General features: G+C 40.0%; 1 protein-coding gene across 1 annotated transcript in view; it reads left to right on the forward strand.

Moving 5' to 3' along the window:
• Positions 1–288: 288 nt before the first annotated feature.
• The window catches only part of GABRA6 (gamma-aminobutyric acid type A receptor subunit alpha6), a 32399-nt gene continuing 12083 nt past the window's right edge, over positions 289–20604 (forward strand). The window contains exons 1-8 of the mRNA XM_090064429.1: positions 289–509; positions 684–802; positions 1291–1358; positions 2690–2910; positions 3006–3088; positions 3663–3806; positions 4191–4343; positions 10241–10488. Coding sequence (XP_089920555.1) covers positions 472–509; positions 684–802; positions 1291–1358; positions 2690–2910; positions 3006–3088; positions 3663–3806; positions 4191–4343; positions 10241–10488 — 1074 coding nt within the window. The 5' untranslated portion in view covers positions 289–471. The remainder of the gene's footprint in view (positions 510–683; positions 803–1290; positions 1359–2689; positions 2911–3005; positions 3089–3662; positions 3807–4190; positions 4344–10240; positions 10489–20604) is intronic.

A 20604-nucleotide genomic window follows, 5' to 3' on the forward strand; every position in this document is an offset into this window, starting at 1 on the left:
GATGCATGAGTTGCATAGTCATAGCTGTGAACCACAAAAATAGCACAAGCTGAGGCCATTCCTAACATAATCTCTATCAGCAAGATGCCAGCGTGCTTCCAGATTTCCTAATGGGGCCCTGCTAACTCCATGCCAAAACTAGCAGTGGCTTGCTTCCTTTTAATCTCCCCTAATGCCTTATTTGATTATTGTCACTGCTCTCCGACCGTGCCCATCTTTTCAAACTCTAATTCTCCAAATGAACCAGTCAGATGAGGCTAGAACTCAGCAGAGGAATCAACTCCACACGCCCACACATACAAAAGGAGGGGGAGGAAGAGAAGCAGAGGAAAGGAAGAACCACGACACTCTACCTGCACTTTTAGATCATCAAACGCTGGACTTGCTGGGAAAAGAGAGAGGGGAGGGGCAGAAAATGGGTTTGAAACTTGCCCCGGGTGACTAGGACATTTCAGAGGCTGGAACCAAGGTATGGATTTACTGATCTCTTGGATCTGCATCACACTGTGGTGAGTAAATTTGTCCAGGGGACTAGATAAGCACCACACTAGTCCCCTGCATGTCTGGGTCAGGGAAGGGAGATGGTGCATGCTGTGCTCTTGCTATGCACGGGGTAGCGACTTGCAAGGTCACCCACAAGCAAAGAACCAGCGGGCTGATGGCAGTTACTCCCCTGTCTGCAGTGTAGACGAGGCGCTGGGGAGCCACAGTGAGGACATCAATGTGTACTCGGAAAACATCACCCGCATTCTGGACAAGCTCTTGGATGGCTATGACAACAGGCTCCGACCTGGATTTGGAGGTAGAGGAAAACCCATGGCCCTAGCTACTGCTCTCGTCTCTTCCCCTGCCTCCTCCCGAATGTTAACACCACTGCATTTATGAAGCAGTGGGGCGTGGGAAACCAGGTGTGGGTGTCTTGCTTCTCCTACCCCAAGGGAGATTTGAACACACAGCTGCTCTGCAGAAAGGCAGCAACTTGCTGGCTCTTCTGCAACTCTTTAATGGGGCTATTCACAGGGGGACACATGTATCCAGTCATGAAATGGTGCCCCCACCACCTCTACCCCCTTGACTTGGCACAAACTGCCTGGTGGGCAATCTAAGTTGTTTGATTTGACATGTTTGCTTTGTAATACACTGGGTGATGCAGATCCAAGTAGGAAGGCTTCTCTTCTGAAGCCTGGCTCTGCCCGGGGGTGAGCTTGTAAAATCCACAAGCCAGAACACATTCCCCCTGCTTCTGGCTCTGCCCCGGCCATTCTTATCTCTGTTCTGGTTATCTTCTAGGGGTTGTGACTGAAGTCAAAACGGACATCTATGTGACCAGCTTTGGTCCCGTGTCAGATGTGGAGATGGTAAGACTTATCCAGACTTCTTCCCACTGGGAGATCAAGAACATGCAAATTCCTGCCCCCTTCTCTGCCCACAAGCCATGAAATAGCTCACTTTCCCTGGGCTTTATGGTGCTATCTGAGTTTACTGAGCTTAGCAGTTGACTAGGTTTAATTCTGCCAATCTCAGCAAGACTTTGGGGTTACTTCAAGCTCTTGTCACAACTTAAATCAGTCCAGAGTCAGGTAGTGTGGACAGGTGCAACTAAGAAAGCCTGGATGGTTTTGCAAAGAAGGTGGAAGAAGTTATTTCTGTGCTGGTTTGCAATATGTTCAGTATGGATGGAATAGGCATATATGTAAAGATGCACTGATTTAGAGTGGGGCTGAGTGTTAGGCAGCACACTGATAGGCATGCTGTAGTAAAACAACATGGGCAGTGATTCAGAAAGACTAAAGCAGTCACCCAGTACTTTTTCTCAACAAAAGAGCCCATGCTATATTTGACGGCATCCAAACACAGGTAGCTGCAGACCTGAAAAACTGACTTGCCATAATGCAGGGCGAAATGTACAGCAAGGGTTTAGATCATCTGAGAAAACACACTGCCAAATAATCATGAAGCATCTTTTCATTCTGGGGACTGTATTCAGTTTCTGGTTACGTGTCTGTTTTGTTACTTGAACACATTAGCTGACTATTTTCCAGTGTGGGTGTATCAAGTTAGGCATTTGACGCTCCAGCTGGACTCCTGCGTAACAGTGCCTAACTATGGTACGCCTTTGTGAATGTTTTGGTCATTACTACGAAAAAGCTCCTTGCAAAAATCATTTTGGAGTATTAGGAGGTCATTTAATAAATGTTGTGTAATTTTGCTACTTAGAATGTTTCTGCCATTAGTCCACTGTGAGATTTTTGTTCTAGGTATGCACAGTAAGCTCCATGAGATGTACTGTACCAAAGGATGCTTTCAATAAGTGAGCACTGTGGGCTTGTTTTAGCAGAGTTGTAAAACATACAAAATTAGATACTTGTGTTTCTTTGAACCTCAGTCATTTGACTTCAATCAATGTCTTGTGAGAGCATAATGAACATTCTTTTTATTCACATCAAATTTTCTGTTCACTGATGAATCTACAACTATTCCTTAGGACAGTAAGAACCTAGGACATTTTTGTAATGAGTAGCTTTTTCCCTAACTATTTAATAGTAATAAGATTAAATGATTAAGTGGTAAATACAAAGTAGCTAGCAGGTCTCTTAGCACCTGCTCCCCTCCCCCCCAACGGAGATACTGTATATACAGTAGCTCACCATTGCTGACCCTCACCCATAATGGGTTTATTTTCCTACAGGAATACACAATGGATGTTTTCTTTCGACAGACATGGATTGATGAGAGGTTGAAATTTGGTGGGCCAACAGAAATTCTTAAATTGAACAATCTGATGGTCAGTAAGATTTGGACACCGGACACCTTTTTTAGAAATGGAAAAAAGTCAATTGCTCATAACATGACTACCCCTAACAAACTTTTCAGAATTATGCAGAATGGAACTATTCTCTATACAATGAGGTAAGTCCCTATTTTGTTTCCTGTTTAACTTGTTTTCACCTGATAATCATGTAACCAAGTACCAGGTAATTTTAATGTGAATTACTATATTTTAGACTGACGATTAATGCCGATTGTCCTATGCGACTGGTAAACTTCCCTATGGACGGACATGCTTGTCCACTGAAGTTTGGGAGCTGTAAGTTTTGGCTTTGAAAATTTATATTTGGGTTTAAAAAATTGTATTTTAGGCTTGTTACCATTATGAAAACAAATGAAATTAAGGTTGTAGTTACATACAACCTTGTAAGGTTGTAGTTAGGCTCCTATGTGACTGACCTGTACATAGGCATGGGGTACAATGCCGGCAGCTCTCATGGCATACCTTAGACAGTATTGTTTGTTCCTCTCATAGATTCAAGTCTGTATGAGAAGATGTTACATGAATGCATTTCATGTAGCCTAGGAAGTCTGTTGCCATTACACATCTTCACTTAAGGAACCTGAATGCAGAAAAATGCTAAAAGATGTTGTGATCAATGTGGTCATGTCATGAGGATTAAGGTTGAAATTCACAAGCAATTGCTAAGATGTTATCCTCATCATATAAATCCCCTTCCGCTTATTATTTATATTTGGCCTTTAATTAGATTTGATGCTCTTTTGGGCAGGGCTCAGGTCTCCTTGTGTACTTGAGCAGCAGGACAGTTATAATATAGCCAATAGCTGTTACTGAACAATTAATAATACCCATTCTTTCTTCCATAAATTAGATGCCTATCCAAAAAGTGAAATCATTTACACATGGAAAAAGGGACCTCTTTATTCAGTAGAAGTACCACAAGAGTCTTCTAGTCTCCTCCAGTATGATCTTATAGGACAAACAGTGTCTAGTGAAACAATGAAATCCAACACAGGTAAGATGTAGCCTCATGCAGAATGCTTACATACAACAAACTCTTCCTCTGTTAGCCCCAAATCTAAAATTGCTGAAAGCATAGAATTTTAAATGAGGCAGAGAAATGGTATTTAAAGATGCAAAGTGTAAGTAACTTTCAAAACCATTGCTTTTCATAGAACAACATTAAAACAATACCCACAACACCCCTTTTCTCTCTGTCTCTCTCTGTTGATTCAGTTTAGCTTTTATTGATCACTTAAGTTTTATCATATAGAAGGAAGCCAATTATTGCTTTCGTCAAAAGACAGCATATTATAGTTTAAGACCTTCTGAGGTTTACTACAGTAATATTCTTTCATATGTTGTCAAAAATAATGCTGAGATACTTATCTTCTAACAGGTGAATACGTAATAATGACAGTTTATTTCCACTTGCAAAGGAAGATGGGCTACTTCATGATACAGATATATACTCCCTGCATTATGACAGTCATTCTCTCTCAGGTGTCTTTCTGGATTAATAAGGAGTCTGTTCCAGCCAGAACAGTTTTTGGTAAGACAAATTAAAATTTCTACACTAGCCCAGCATCATGTCCCATTTATCCATCACTTTCATTGGCTGTTTGTTTTAGGCAAATACACACTTCAGGCGCCCTATTTCTTTCTGTAAGGGGAAAAAGGCTACTCCTACTCACTCCTGTGTTCCAGGTATCACAACAGGAGCCCTGTCTAGTTGTGTTTTGGATCAGCAAAGGATCTGATCCAGTAGAAACCATGACTGGCAAGCAGATCTTATTTTAAGCATGAACTTCATTTATTGTGTTGAATCCACTTTATTGCAGAGCTGCTGGAGTCCAATGGGGATTATTTTGATGTAGCAAAGGAGAAAGCTTAGAGGTCCCAAGGAACAAAAATAAATGAAGTCAAATAAATAATGTAAAACAAAAAAATCCCACTAGGACCAAAGTTTATTCTCAGAAAGTGTGCAAGGCCAGTCTTGACTGTTATTTTGTGCTTCTCGTGCTTAATGTTTGTAGACATTCCATGGACACAAGAAAGGAGAATTTCAAAGTTAAGGTCCATCAGTCAGTTTTAAGAGAAGTTTGCTTTGATTTGTATTCTGTTGAAGCCAACATTTTGATTAAAAAAAAGTTAAAAAAAAGAAAAAGAATCTACGGCATTAAGTTAGAAAACTCAATTGAAAATCATATGCAAGGTCTGACAAAAACAGGGCTTAGTATTCCTTTCTGCCTATATTTCGTGTCACTGGACTGTTTTCTTTCCAGAGGCTTGGGTTAAGGGTGCACTTTCAAACTGCACATTTTGCCTCAACTATGACTTTGACTGTAGTCAATTAGACTCTTCTTTTTATTTTGTTACTGAGCTGGGGGTCCATGCTGCAGCCAGTATCAAAGGCAAAAACTCCCACTCATCAGTTTGTGAAATTAGGCAGGAGGATGCTGATAACTACAGTTTGGGAAAAAGTTGCAATGAAAAATTGAGGGGGAAAAAAAAAATCTCATAACTTTTGTGAGATCCACCTCGCCCGACACACTTAATCACCTCCATGTAAAGTGCTATAATGTCATTTGAGCTAGTCCTGAAGTCTTTGTACAGAGCATATTCCGATTGTGAAATCTGTACCACAACTGCAGAAATATGCTCGCTGTGCTTAAATGATTAGTCAAATCGACAAAAAGAAGCATATATATTTCTAGTTACCCAGCCTCAAGAAAGGGACCAACATGCTCACCTACCTTGATTTCAGCAGAAGTGTTGATATGTGTAAAGATATTCATGGATGTTTTTCTGGAAGTGGGCTGTTGAACGCTTTTTACCAAATCTTCACAAGTGCTGAATACAAAGCACTAGAGCTTGTTTATTCTTGCAATCCTGACTGCAGTTGGCCATCATAAGACATCATAGTACTTGCCAGGTGAAATGCCATATTTGAAAGGTTAGAAATTACTTGTAAAGCATTCAGATGAATATGAAAAGGTTAATCATGGAATTTTATATCGGGCATCGTATTGGAATGTCTCCAGACTGTTATTCATAATATGCTGTTTTGTTAAATTAATATTATTTACCCAATGTTTTGGACCTGTTTGGTCTACTCAACAAGCCTGGCTTTAAATTTGTTTTTATGTTTACAAAATTCCCCTCTTTGGATGCTTTTTATGACCTCTTACCTTCCCCCCTCCCCTCCCCCCCCTTAAAAGCCCCAAAGTAAAATTCTTTGGGAAACACTAAAAATGCAGGTTGGAGCCATATTGGTTTGCAGGCAAAACTAATAATAACTCTTGGGGAGATTATATCTTTTATTAGACCAACTAGACAGTTGCAAAAAAAACCAAAACTCCTGTATCTCTGAAACACGGCAGATATCACAGATGAGCCATTTTGAAATGAAAACTTCATAATTTTACAAGAAAGAAGCAAAATACAACACCTTGAGACTTGAAAACTGACACCCTTGCTCCAGCCTTCTGTTTCAAGCCATATTTGCATGCTCACAGAGCAATCTCATCACAAGAGAAATTCTTCACCCAGGAGAGCTTTCCATCACCCATCCTCCAGTGAAATATGAAACATCATAACAAAAAAGAAGTGTAATACAACGTCTTGCTTGCCATCAGATAACTCTGAGGTAAACAGACTTCTCAAACTTTTATCTGAGCCTATTTTGCATAAAATGAAGTTTCCCAACCGGGAAATCTTACACTACTTTGGCTTTCCTGTGAAATATGAATTTTCATTTCCACCTGAGAGAAATTTTACAATTTTTGCACTCTCTTATGCCTGAAGAATGGCACATATGCCCGAAAGCTTGCAAATAAAGATTTTTTTTGCAACTATCTAGTTGCTCTAATAAAAGATATCACCTCCCCAAGAGTTCCAATTATTAAAAGTCAGAGCACTCTCCCTGGTTTTGCTGAAAATGAATAATGCTAACCCTAAACTCTTTTATGAAAAGGACTAAGTCAATCTCCTACCCCATATTCAGATGCCTCAATCTAATAAATTCAGCAGAGTTTGGGAGTTTCAAGAGAGTAAGGAGGATTTTTCTCAGTTACTGTGTTGCCCTATACTTTTTATTCAGAGAAAATTCCATAGACTACAATGTTTTACATGCTACAGAAAATGCCATGGGCTTATGATGGAACTGAATCAAGGGTACCCAAGGATATTGCAAGTGAAACAGAGTTCATCTACTAGGGCTATGAGACGCTTTGGTCCTCAATTCGATTGGGTGGAGATTCAGCCCGATTCAGTAGCGAAATCTTCAATCTGAATCAAATCTGAGGATCATGTAATCTCTCCGAATCAAAGTGGAACCCTCTGAATCAATTCAGAGACTCAGACATAGAAACAGCTTTAAATGTTTTTTCTACATACCTCTAGGTAGCAGTGGCTAGTGAGTGCTGTGATGTTGGGGCGCATGCAGTGTCCCACAGAAGGACAGGTGGCTCCCCAGGATGCTTGGCAGCAGACCCGTAAGTGGACCAAAAGCACTTCCAGTCCACTTCTGGGTTGGCTGGGGAATACATTAGGGAGCCCCCACCCCGCACCCACACCCAGCTCGGCGACTGGTGCCTCCTGGGTCCAGAGGAGCACCCAGACCTGGAAGTGGACTGGAAGTACTTCTGGGCCACTTCTGGGTTCACCAGTGAGCATGTGGAGGACCCCCCGCACTCCGGTGGGATGCTGCATGTACTCCAGCATCGCAGCAATCATGAGCCTCGCCTGCTACCTCAAGGTATGTAGAAAAAAAACGTTTAAAGCTGTGTCTACATCTGAATCGCTGATTCTCTTCATGTTCGGATTCGGATGAATCTAATCAAGGACAGTGATCTAAATCAACTAACCGAACTGCTGTCCCCAGTTCAGGCTGAATCCGAATCAAATAGGGCCCACTTTGCACACCCGATGCGATTAATGCATAGCAATAAACTCAAGCACAGTTTGTGCCAAAGTTTATTGCTCCTGGGTGCAGTATTTACATGGGCACCCAGAACCCCAGCACAGTGAGCCAGGGTAGAGGAGCCCTGGTTGACAGCATCCTGGGGAGTCAGCCTGCCATCTCAGGGCTGCTCTGCCCCAACTTCTCATGCCTAGCCAGCCCCTCCACAGCATGTTGAGTCTACAGTGCAGGGCTCACCAGCAGGTAGTCCCAGCCAACCCTAGTCACTGTCTACACATGTGTTTTGGTGCACTAGACTCCATTGTAGAATAATACTTTTCCAAGACAGTACTGTCCTAAAGCAGAGTTCATTAATTTACTGAGCCCTAATAGGGCCACACATGTAGATGGTGACACTTTACTGTGGAGCTAATTAGCCAAATCCACAAGAAAGTGTACATATAGATGCACCCACAGAGTAGTAGATAGAAATGGCTCTGGGAAAACAGTATTCCCTTGGGTTTATACCTGAGTATTCTAAAAAAAAAACAAAAAAACAAAAAAACTAGTGGATTACCTATGCGCCCTTCACCATCTATGTTACCCTCAGACTTGAGTGGACCAAGAGGCTTAAATCTAAATGTGCTCCATTAAAGGTCATACGCAAGGTTGTTTTACTCTTGCTCTTATTTATGTGCTACGTCTTGCCTCCAAACCCTGCCAAGCAATCCCTCTTTTGAATATTTAAGTAACAGATGCAGGGATAGATATGCTCAGATTGTTTCCTTGCTTGCATAGCCAATTGAGAACCAGCATTTACTGTTGATCCAGTATATTTATTAAAATCTTAGATGTAGGAAGCAACGGTTTTTGTGGGTGATATCTTTAATTGTATCAATTGCAAGGGGAGAATAGACTTAGCCAAGTTTTGGAATGTGGTGCATTCTTCAGGTCAGGATGCATTTTTTTAATATGACATTATCCAGGAAAAAAAAAACAAAGTTCCTGGACTATCTTGGCTACAACATCACTCCAACACTGCCAAAACTTAAGTAGGGGAAGATTTGTATGGTGCAGTTAATAGAGGACAATTCACTTTAAACAGGAATGTTAACTGACATCTCTAAAAATTACCGAAAAGTAATTCAAACTTAAAGGCAAAGATAAGCAGACATTGATTATACTTTTCCCCAACTATATTTTAGCATTTTGTTAGATAAGAAAGGTTTCAGCAATCCAAAACATAGAATAATGAATTTTCTTACAATCATAATTCATTCCTTCCCAACAGGGATCCAGAAGATTCCTAAGTTTAAATTCTAGTCATGGTATCCTTTTATTCAGATACTGAATACATCTTTTTATTACTGAATAGCACATGGCCTTGTTCTAATCTCATCATCTCAAAAACTTCAGCAGAGAAGTTTAGCCTTAAAATGTAACAAGTACAAATAAGCCTGACGTACAAAAGTATATGCAAGATTTGGGGAACTGGAGGTACTATTATTTTCTGGCATCTTGTATTTGCATTTTTATTAAAGCATGTTAGATGATGATATTGGAATAGCAACTCTTATCTTCAGACAGCTGGCAAGCCACATCATGTGACAGCTGCAAAGAAATCCTTAAAATAATCAAGTCACACTGTCCTGATGGTTCAGCGAGATGTTAACATCAGTATGCAGTGACACTGCACTCTGCATCTGTAGAGAATGCATACGAGCACTACTATACATTCACTTCAAATAAAATGAAAATGAAAAAAAAAGCTTAGGGCGCATACGTTCAGTAACAAAGAGGTGAAAGGTTCCTGATCCACACGTCCTGTTAGAATAGATGTAGTCTTTAAAGGCTACGGGGGTCTTCTCTATCCTTACCTCTCTGGAATGGGTGAGATGTGGGGCACTTAATCATATAAAATATGTCATTAATCCATTTTACAAACACTTTAAAAAGCCCCAGTTTCCTACAACATTAAAAATTCTGTGTCTGGGGCCATCCCTCAGGCTCTTCCTGTTTTTAGTTGAAGACTTTCAGACCACTAGTACTGACTTCCATGCAAATTTCCTGTGGATTTCACTAGAATTTATGTAATGACCAGTTCTGTTTTACTTAGGTAAACCTAAGAGAAAAAGAGATAAAACGATATGGTCCTAGACCACAGCATGTTAACATAGGCTTTTGTTATAGACGGCACTTATAAAGTCTTAGGTAAAAGTACGTGTTTTTGAATCTTTAGACAGAATATTATATGCCTGTGTTTCAACATGACCAAGAAAGTATCACTGTTCAGTAGATGAGTGTCAGTTTTAATCTGCCCAACATTTGTGAAAATCCATTCTGCAAATTAGGGCAGTTTATTCAGAACTGTTAGATTTATAAAGAATGGTTTTAAGCATAAGCAGTATTTAGCAATTTTATAAAATTAGCAGGTTGGAAGGGTGGTAGTGAAACAATAGGAAGTTAAAACCCTGTATTTATATGGATTTTAAAGCAATACAGGTTAGTAATTTCTAATTTCCTTTTTTGTTTTTGTTATTGTAAAGGGATAACTACAGTCCTAACAATGACCACTTTAAGCATCAGTGCCCGCCATTCTTTGCCCAAGGTATCTTATGCTACTGCCATGGATTGGTTCATAGCTGTGTGCTTTGCCTTTGTCTTCTCTGCACTTATCGAGTTTGCAGCTGTCAACTACTTTACCAATCTTCAGACTCAGCGAGCAATGAGGAAGGCAGCCGGGGCAGCAACACTAGCAGCAGCAACTGTACCGGCAGAGGACGAGATTGTCTTGGTAATTGCTCACTTTTCTGATAATAAAGCATCATACAGGAAGAGACAGCCAAAGTAGTGAATGCAAAACAATTGAACAATATTAAAGTGATTTTTAGTCTGCAGAGGTTATATAACCAAGTCACATCAACTCAAAAATCAAGGAAGTTAGTGTACTACCTTCAGAAAGTGAAGCAGTTTATTTGTTGTTGTTGGGTTTAAATTGAGATCTTATCCTTCAGATTTGAATTTCATAAAATATAAAAGGAAATATTAGGCTGTTAACCATAAATTCGTGCTCTAAGCAATTTTATAGGTACTAATATGAGGCAATAATAAATGTGGACCTAATCATAGCGAGAATTGGTAGGGCACTATTCAAAAGAATGAGAGCAGGTATTGGACAGATGATTGCAGGAGCATAAGAGAAGTGGGTCATCTGGAGGAAGAAGAATTAAACTTTGAGTAAACTTGGCGTCTGTTACTTCCATAAAAACAGTCTTGGTGAGAACATGGGGAAGGAGCAACAGAACTAGAGTTTTAAGAAAGGGAGTCAACAAGGCGCAGAGATGCTTTTTCTTCTCATTAAAAAAAACACTGATTTTTAAATATTTTCATTACATCCCAGACTTGTTAATGATCCCATATTTGAACTAATGTCGCCACTCAGCACTCCTCTGTTATAAACAGAGATCATTAGCATTTCTACTTGTAGACGAGCAACTGAGAGACTAATAAACTTCTCAAGGTCACCCAGAAAAACTTGTAGCTGAACTGTGAACAGAACCCAAATCTTTCAAATCCCCGTCTAGTGCCTTACCAGCAAGGCTATCCTTCACCCCATTTCAAGTCTTCAAGTACCCACCTACAGTAGCTCTGTATTACTGTGTTTAAACAGCTTAGACTAACAGGTTAGGTATACCCCAAACAATTTAGCAAATAAACAGCTAAGTTTACTAAGAAAGCCTGTTGCTCTTCCAACTTGGAGTAGCAACAAACTCATCCTTATCTCCAACAGGAGATTTATGTCTATAAGCCAAAGTCTATTTCAGTGAAGATATTATTTTTATTGTGTTGTTAAATAATAATCCATGACATTCTGGGAATACAAATGAAGAGAAAATAAACATACAAATGAACCCCAGCTAAGCCTTAAACATGGAGTTAAACTTTCATACAAGTTGTGAAACAAAATAACACTGTTATGCATCACAACTCAGGAATTTACAGCTTTTTTACCAAGATTGCATAAAATGAGATACAAAAGAAAAGCAAGCTTTGAGGAAAGTGAAGTATGTATACTAGCTTTTGCTTTAGTTTAACAGTAATTCTGAAGTGACTAATGGAAAGGTCAGCTGAACTTTCAATTAAAATGTAAGTAAATTTGAAGAAAGTACATCTAGATGTCTATACAAAGCATTTTTATTAGTCTAAGGAATCCTTAATAATATAAGCTTCAAGAATAAAAACAGAATAGATTTGTAAATGTTAAGCTAATACTAAGAAAGTCATTTCTTTCCAAATGTCATGACATTTGAGAAGGACTTGGCTATTATGACTGAAACATCATAATTTGCCTGGAGGGGAGTCTTATATACCCTACAGACAAGGGATTGTATAATGCTGTAGATCTCAAGACCGGGTCATTCTTAATATACAGTGGCACCTATGTAGTATAAAATGGCACAAGGAGGCTTGGTGGGAAGTCTTGATGATTTACATTCCTATTTGCTTTCTAAGCCACTTAAAAAAAATGCTGGGCAAGAGAACATTAAGCTAGATGCAATTGTTCAATCAAATATTAAAATCCAGTGAGCTACATGATTTTTCTCATTTCCTTCCTTGTTTCGCAGAGAGTGTTTTCAGAAGTTTTACAGTCTAGCATGACAGGCCTCATTCTCCTCTCTCTCAGTGACATTTCACTTGTATTGAGTCAAATGTGGATGAAGAACTACAGAGCTTTCTCAAAGTTACATCTACTGTCAAGTGCTAGTGTGCATCACTGGGGAGAGAGAGGTCCCAACTTCAGAGAAATATGGCTATATAGTTCCTGATCATTCAGTTTAAACTTTTGACTGGGTGACAGCACCAACAAATGCTCATAGGGTTTGATCTCCAAAAGCACATTGTGTATCAAATGCTTCTGCCACAGTATATGGCCAAAGAAACCAGTTACAGAAGGTAGTTCCCTATGGCTCTTTCAGTGTGCTAGGACTTTATTTAGGTCAGCGTGGTTGCTCCCATTGCTCTTGAGATCTATGTAGTCGTGCAGCCAAAGTTAAATATGGTGAAGTTTTCCCTTGAAGGAATCACTACAGCAAACAAAAGTTTGAAACCCAAGTTTGTCAAGTTGCTCTCTCAAGGGCTTCAACCACAAGCCAGCGTAAAACTAAGTACAATAAATAAGGTTCCCTTCTGTAGTGGTTTACAACAGTAAACAGCAGCCAACTACCAGAACATCTACAGGAACACACCCTACAGCTCTGTCCTTAAGAAACCCATCTACCAGTAATAAACACCTAGATCTAGAAAATGAACAAAACCAGCCAGAAACATATTATAAACTGCAAACCAAATCCCCTGATCTCTAAAGTAACACTTACATGAGCATGAAAAAAGCATACTTCCCTTCTAGCAGAGGCCAGATGTCCCATCAGTGGTCTCTGATTTTAAATGAAAAGTTAGGCCATCATTTCCAAGACTAAGCCATTCCCCTTAGGAATAAGTAAGGAAAACCCCAGAATAACCCACTGAGCACTCACCACTTTGAAGGAGGAACTGCAGCTTCCAGACAACTGCAGCTGCTTGACTGCCAGATTTAAAGGTCACACTCTAGAAAGGCATGCTGGGAAAAATATTCTGTTAAAGAGTAATCCTGTTGCAAGAAGACGTAGTAAATTCTAGAAAGTCTCTAAGGAACAGATTTCTGGAAAAGGAGGATGAGGGCTGTGTGCTTTTTACTTTGTCACTATAGATATTTTCACACTGCAGCTCAATGTGTGACTGCAGCTCATATAGATGAGCCTGAGCACGGTTTAAACTAGTTAGCTCAGGTACCAGTAGCAGCATATCAAGAACACAATGTTCAGTCATTTAACTATTCAGATGGATTTTGCAAATTGTGTCAGGTTCTGTGCTGTTGAGGCTCTGCTATTATTACCTGAGCTAATTAATTTAAAGCTAGCTCTGGTCTTTCTGTATGTGCTGAAATCACACCTGGTTTGCAGCAGATATATATTCTATAGCACTCTTCTATTTTCCTGTTGTAGTTTTGAGAGCTTGTCTTTTGAAAGCTTTCCTTTTTTTGATTGTTTGGGTCTTTTTTTTTTTGCTTTTTGGCTGTTTCTGGGACTCTCTCCCTTCTTTTATTTCCCAGTTTCTTTAGATCCTTATTCTTTGTCTGTTTCTAAGTCTTCTCTTTACATTTTCTTACATTTCTTTTTATTTTTTTTCTGTTTGCTTTAAGGCACATTTCTTCTTGTTCTGTATTCATAAGTAATAATTTCTTAGAGCTTTATATCTTCTTTAACTCTTCCTCTGTCTGTCTTTTTTTAACTGGGTCTGCCAGTATTATCCATGAACATATTTTACAGAAAAAAAAAATCTCTCTCACTATCATTCTAACTAACCATCAAGTTCTCTCTTTGTTTAAAAAATATCCTCTAATTATTTTTCCCCTCTTTCTCCTGTGCCCTTGGCTCTGCTTTTGTGGTTTTCTATTCTGTGCTATCTTTTCTCATGGAGAAGAAAACCCTTTTTTTCACCATGCTTTTTTTGCTGTGACTATTAGGATTTTAGGGTATGTGTGGAAATAGGAATGCTCTTTTGTCTTCTGTTTTTATAGTGCCAATCACCATGCTCCTTAGTGAACGTTACCGAAAGTTGCCTGTAAGTGATTGACATTAATACTTCCATGGGTAGTATAGCAACATGACATTTCACCCAAAATTCATTTGTAGTGAAAAAAATTCAGTGTTAAGAGCTGGCATAGATGAAAATTTCAAAAATCCAATTAAAAGCTTTAGTTGCTTGCATAAACTTTTAAACCCATCAAAATGAGGAATATATTCAATTTTCCAAAATTCTAAATCTAATTAAGTCTACTGCAAAAATCATTCAAAAGTTTCCCTCAGCCTTCAATATAGTTAATTTTGTTCAAATTCATGCTTAGTCAAATTCTTTTCCTCAGAGGTTCTAACCCAGGGGTGGGTAATATGCTGCCTGGGGGACCGCATGAGGCCTGCCAGGCCATCCTATCCAGCCCATGAGGCCCCTAAAAATTTTAGAAAATTAATATTTATCTGCCCTAGGTTGCTTGTCATGCAGCCCTCAGCGGCTTGCCAAAACTCAGGAAGTGGCCTCCCAGCCCAAAATAACTGCCCGCCCCGTTCTAACATAATCCCCAAACAAAACTATTTAATCTAAAAAATGAAGGAGGAATTCCACACTGCTACCATGCAGACAACTCCACTGAAATCCTGAGAGTCCTTTGGTTTCCGTAAGATATACAATAGGCTGAATTGTAACCTCAACTTAATTAGTGTAAAGCTAGAGGGACTACATTGGTTTCAGAGGAAGCACTCTTCTGTACCGCAGGTAACTGAAAACGCTTTGGCACATTGATTCTGTCAACTGCAAGTGATCCCTGAGTGAAGTACAAAACTTTGGGTGTTGCGCTCCAGAGCATGACAGCAACAACCTGGGAACTCATCTGTGCCTTGAAAGAAGCACCCCACCTTTTATTTATTTTTCGGTCACCATAATCACATTTGTTTCAGGCTATCAAAACCAGACTCAAAATCTGTGGCACAGGAAAGCAGCTTGGCCATTAGATGCTTATTGAATCACATTGGTTCATCTTTACAATCATCTGTAGTGGAAAGGCTCCAAAATCCTGAAAGTTTTGTGTGGGTAGATCCCCGGCCCTATCAGCTCTCTGACTTAAATGTACTTTGCCCAAGAGCTGTGGTCCATTTTCCAAGTGGGCAGTGTCTCCTTTAGTTTACAAAGAGTTTTATAGAGCTTTTGCAATATGGGAGAAAAAGAGATTAATTGGTGTTATTTCCTAGCATGGCTTGTCAGCATCTTGATGAAAATCATTACACACCAGAGAGATGTTTTTGTTGAAAATCGTTTGTTTGCTCGCTTGTTTTCCCCACCCCCCTTTCAAGTATCTCTTTCCCCAGGGCACAAAACAATACAGCTTAGGCAGCAAGGGAGTCTCATTCTATCTTTTAACAACTCTCCCCAACTGTACTACAGCTGGATGTCATTCCAGTATAAAGGATTTGCTTCCCTGCAGTTCCCTGTTTTCCTGAAATTACACCAGTGCCTTTAACGAGCATCTTTGGGTAGCTGAAAGCAGAGTGCTTCCATTCAGACTGTTAATGACCCTTTGTAAGATCATCCTAGGAACATCAACATATCTGCACCCCTTAACTGAAAAAGCAAGTAGACCAATAAAAAAACTCTTCCATTATATTGAGTTTTTGTTCTCCCAGACATGTCGCTAAGAGGGAAGGCAAAAAGGGATCAGAAAGAGTTTAAATCATATACAAATACTTTAAATTATTTTTAAGGATACCCAAGATTTTATTCTTCTGCAGCATTTAGGAGTTTTTATAGTGTTACAGTGCAATATCACTATTGCATTTTGTAGTCACAGCAGCACATATAAAAATGGAACAAACAACTGTAATTGCAGAGTCCAGAGGATTTTTATTTCTCTTTTAATAATGGCTGCAACAATTGCACAAAGAAAATGTAATGGCTAGATTATGATCATAGGCCCACTGTTTTCAATCTAGAGTAACTCCAGTTTACATTTATGAAGTTATTTGACATTGATTATCAGTGTATATCTAAGAGCAAAATTTGGCTTTAAATAATAACAGAAATATTTTGTAAAGAGCAGTACACTATCTATGTATTTTGCTCTGTTACATCATAGAAGTACATTGTTCTTACCAAATTGTGAACATAGGAAATATTTCCCGGCCAAGACCTGATTTCAGTGTTTTTCTTGTAATTTTTAATTCTAGTTTTAACAGTTAGGGGTCCAATTTTGCCAGTGTCTTATACTGTTTAGATGTTCATGATGGAGTCAATAGCTGTACGAAAAACAGAAATCCGGAGTCAAGTTTAATATAAGTGGGCCAGCCTGAGAATGCTGATCACAGTGCCAGACTTTTAGGCATTTTACCACTTCAGCAGACCCTACGCAGCTGAAGTAGATACTTAAGCTCTCTATACTACATTTTGAAAGCCAGCATGGACAACCCTCAAACTGGTGCCAAATCATTTTCTAAGTAATCTTGCAGGAGATGGGTAGATCTTAATCCCACCACTCTCTGATATGGAGACATCTCCTTCCATTTGTGGCTCACCTCCAAACCTTTCTCCCCGAGTTAAATGCCTGTGCCAGTCCTTATTGACAAAACACCAGAAGAGAAAGCATTATAGCATCAGTTAGGGATGTGGCAGATTGAGTTCCCATGCATCTTCTGTGTCAGTGGTGATTCTCAACCAGGGTGAAATGGTTGAGCATTGTTAGCCTTGTTAGGTATGCACATAGGATTCACAAGATAAACCCAGATTTTTCAAATAGGAATTCCTAGTGTTAAAATCACTCTGACCTGGTGGGATCTTTCTGAGTTTTTTGGAGCAGAAGAATTGCCCTATTATTTTTCTATAGTTAAATTGAGCAAAGACCTTCAAGGGGTGCCTTGAGTCTAAAAAGGTGGAGAACCATTGTTCTGTAGGAAACCTATATTTCCTGCCTTCTGGAGGAATGCTATTAGCACTAGATTATAGGGTATGAGTATAGGGTATGAGGGATGGGGATACTAGTTTCCTTTCTTGAACCTGTTTCACTTTTCATTTTATATATATATATATATATATATATAAAATATATATTATTGGGTGGGGGGAAACAACAGAAGAAATAAACAAGACTCTCTCAACCAGTGCAAAGACCTTTGTTCCTATATTCCACTGAATGCATGCGTATATGCATATTTTACTTTGAACAGTAATTGAGAAATGATTTCTTAGATATGTAGTATGTTAGACAGTCATGCATGCTCTTGCTTGCTCAGAAACAGATCTTTAGGTGTTCAAAGGACTTTACTGGTGAAAATAGAGGTACCTAGAAACTTTAAGCATATTCAGGGTTTTTGACCAGTCCTCAGTAGAAACAGGAGTTTTGAGGACCACAATTTTGAACTTGTACCTAAACTGGGAGTTAGGTTGGACTTCAAATCCTTAGTTAAGTCTTTTATGGCTCTAGCCAGAAGCCATAAACCTGTGATTTCCTGTACTTTACTTAATACCTGTATGAACTCTACGCATCTATAAGAATGCCAAAAACATTAAAACAGAAAAAGAATAGGAGATAGAACTGTGTTGTTTAATGTTCTGTATTGTCCAGTTATATTGACCCTTGGCTTTACTTTTGTAATTCAATATGATGAAAGCAAAATTCCATTCCCTTAAGCTAATACATTTCAAAGGAAATGAGCAAAAATACATTTTTTTCTGTTTGAAAGTTTAGAGTATATTACCATTGATTTTTTTTTACTGCACTGAACTGACAGAAAAGGTATATAATGTTTAGTGAATGAGAGACAGAAAAAGGACAAATATACATTTGTTAGTTTAAAATTTGCTAGTGTCTAGGCACATCCATTAGATGTTCATTTTTTTACTGCCATACAACATGCTGTACTGGTAGCAAAATACCGTATTGACAGAACAAAGGAATGAGGCTCTATAGCAGGGACGGACAAAACACGACCCACCAGGGGATTCTATTTTGCCTGCAGACCCCACCTGGCCCAGACACAGGGACCAGCCTGGGTCATGGTTTCATGTGGCCAGCCCTGCCACCCTTGGGCACGCAGCAGGGCAGGGGCAGGGCGGTGCAGCATGGTAGTTGGACTCAGCTTCCTGGCAGCTCCCACAGCAGTGGCTCTTTCTGGCTGCTGCTGCCAGTGTCAACCAATGCTGCTGGACCCAACCTTACTGCTTGGGCACCCCAGCCCTTCCCCACACCCACTGCCAAAGGCACTGGATGGAGTTAGTAGGCAGTCTTCACGGAGGCTGGCCTGGGACCACTGTGTGCATGGCTGGCCAGGCAGATGGGATGGGCCAGGTGGACAGGGCTGGGGCCAGGATTGTGGGGGGCCAGGACAGAGCCACGATCCACTCCCCACATGTCCCTGCCCATGGAACCTGTACCTGTCACAGGGATGTGCAGGGAGTGCCTCAGATCTTGGTCCCATGCGGTCATCGCCCTGCCCACCCATCTTGGTCCTGGATGCTGCTCTCTGCCCATCCACAGCCCCATCCCATCTGCCCAGCCAAACATAACCTGCCTGTGCGGATCCAAGGTCAGTCTCCATGGAGAATCCCACCCGCCCAATCTATCTGACATCCTTGGTGGTGGGTGTGCCGGAGATGGACCAGGATGGATAGGATCAATTTATCCCCCATGCTGGGCTGGGTTCAGCTGGGGCTGCTCTGGACTGGGTCAGTACCTCTCTGCCACACTGGGACAGGTCAGCCAGATCCCAGCTTGCAACAGCTCACGAAAGCTCCTTAAGTGGTCCTCCAGCCCAAATAATTCGCCACACCTGGTCAACAGATACATTTAAAAATGCGATATTTTTATTAGAAATATCCTGAGAAAAATAATTACAGACATAAAAATCACTTATAAAACAGTTACAGCATCCAGCTAAAGTTATAGAGGGCTAGAATGAAGAGTAACTTAGAGGCTACAGCTGCCTTTGCTCTCTTTTCTATTTGGAGTTAAGACCCCAATTCACAGTTTGCTGAGAGCTTCCTGAGATACACTGAGCATGCATAGATCCAAGGAAAGTCAACGATAGCTGATAGACCTCAGTCTCTTGATAGAATACATGAGGCTGCTCTGTCGACCTTATGAGGGATTTGGTCAATTGAACTGCAATAGCATACACAGATCAAGACTTCACCTTATTTATCTCCATAACATAGCACTTCCTTTTTAGTTGTGTTGTATTACGTGCCAAATTAGGCCCCAATCCTGCAGTGCAGTCCACAATGCTGGACAATTAATTGCACGTGGAGTCCCACTAACGGTAGCAGTACTCTATACTGATGCAAAGGCAGATTGACATGAGTCAGACTGCAGGAATAGAGCCTTTTTGTTTAATTTCACTATAAAACAACTTGTTCCTACTTTTAAAAGGTTATATCCTTTAACACGCAGTGTCTTTTGTAAAGCAATGAACTGCATTTGAGAGGCTCTCTTAGGGGTGCTGCACAAATTCGTGTAGTACATTCTGCCAAAATAGGAAACAATGTAAAACCCTAGAAAGTACTGTCTCCTTAATATTTGGGCTGAGATCTTAGCACCTCACTGGAGGCTACAGTTCCTTGTCAGATAAAAACACTTCAAAGGGAAAATCCAAATAAAGCAAATCAATGACTCCAGCTATATCCCAGAGTTCAAATGTCACAGAGCCCATGCTTTTGCAATTTAGCTTGAATAGTAAGTCCAGACTGTTACCTCCCTTTGCTGACCTGAGCTAATGGATCCTTTGTCCTTTCTATTCATGTCCTCTATATTGCTCAGCAGTGCAAAAGAAATGGGACTAATAATATAGTCCAGACATTGAATCTGATATCAAGGATTTTGCGAATGAAGGAGGTAGACAGCTGGGCCGTCCAACAAAAAACAGAAGATAAAATGGAAAGAGAGCACTACTCTGACTAGGAGACACTAGCACTTCATCATGGCAACAGCCCCATAAGTTCTCATTAGGGTAGAAAAAGCGTCCTTCAGATCAAGTGATGATATTTATTTATGAAAATTCAGGATACACGAAAGAAAGAATTGTTCAAATTCCATTTTAATAAACAATTGCCAGAATTGTCTGGAAAGCCCACCCCCCACAGCAGTATTAATAAAACTGCAAAGGAGAATAATGCAATCTTTACCATATGGGCAGCAAATGCTGCCCTCAAGTGGCAGGGGCCTATTCCTGTTCCAGTTTATACCAGCTGGGCACTGCTATATTTCTGTTACTGCACTGAAGTGATTCTCAATATTACTTACATAACTGAGAAAAGAACATAGTCTAATGCACAT

This window comes from Crocodylus siamensis, chromosome 10 (assembly GCF_052110815.1).
Source record: "Crocodylus siamensis isolate JL-2025a chromosome 10, ASM5211081v1, whole genome shotgun sequence".
NCBI lineage: Eukaryota > Metazoa > Chordata > Crocodylia > Crocodylidae > Crocodylus > Crocodylus siamensis.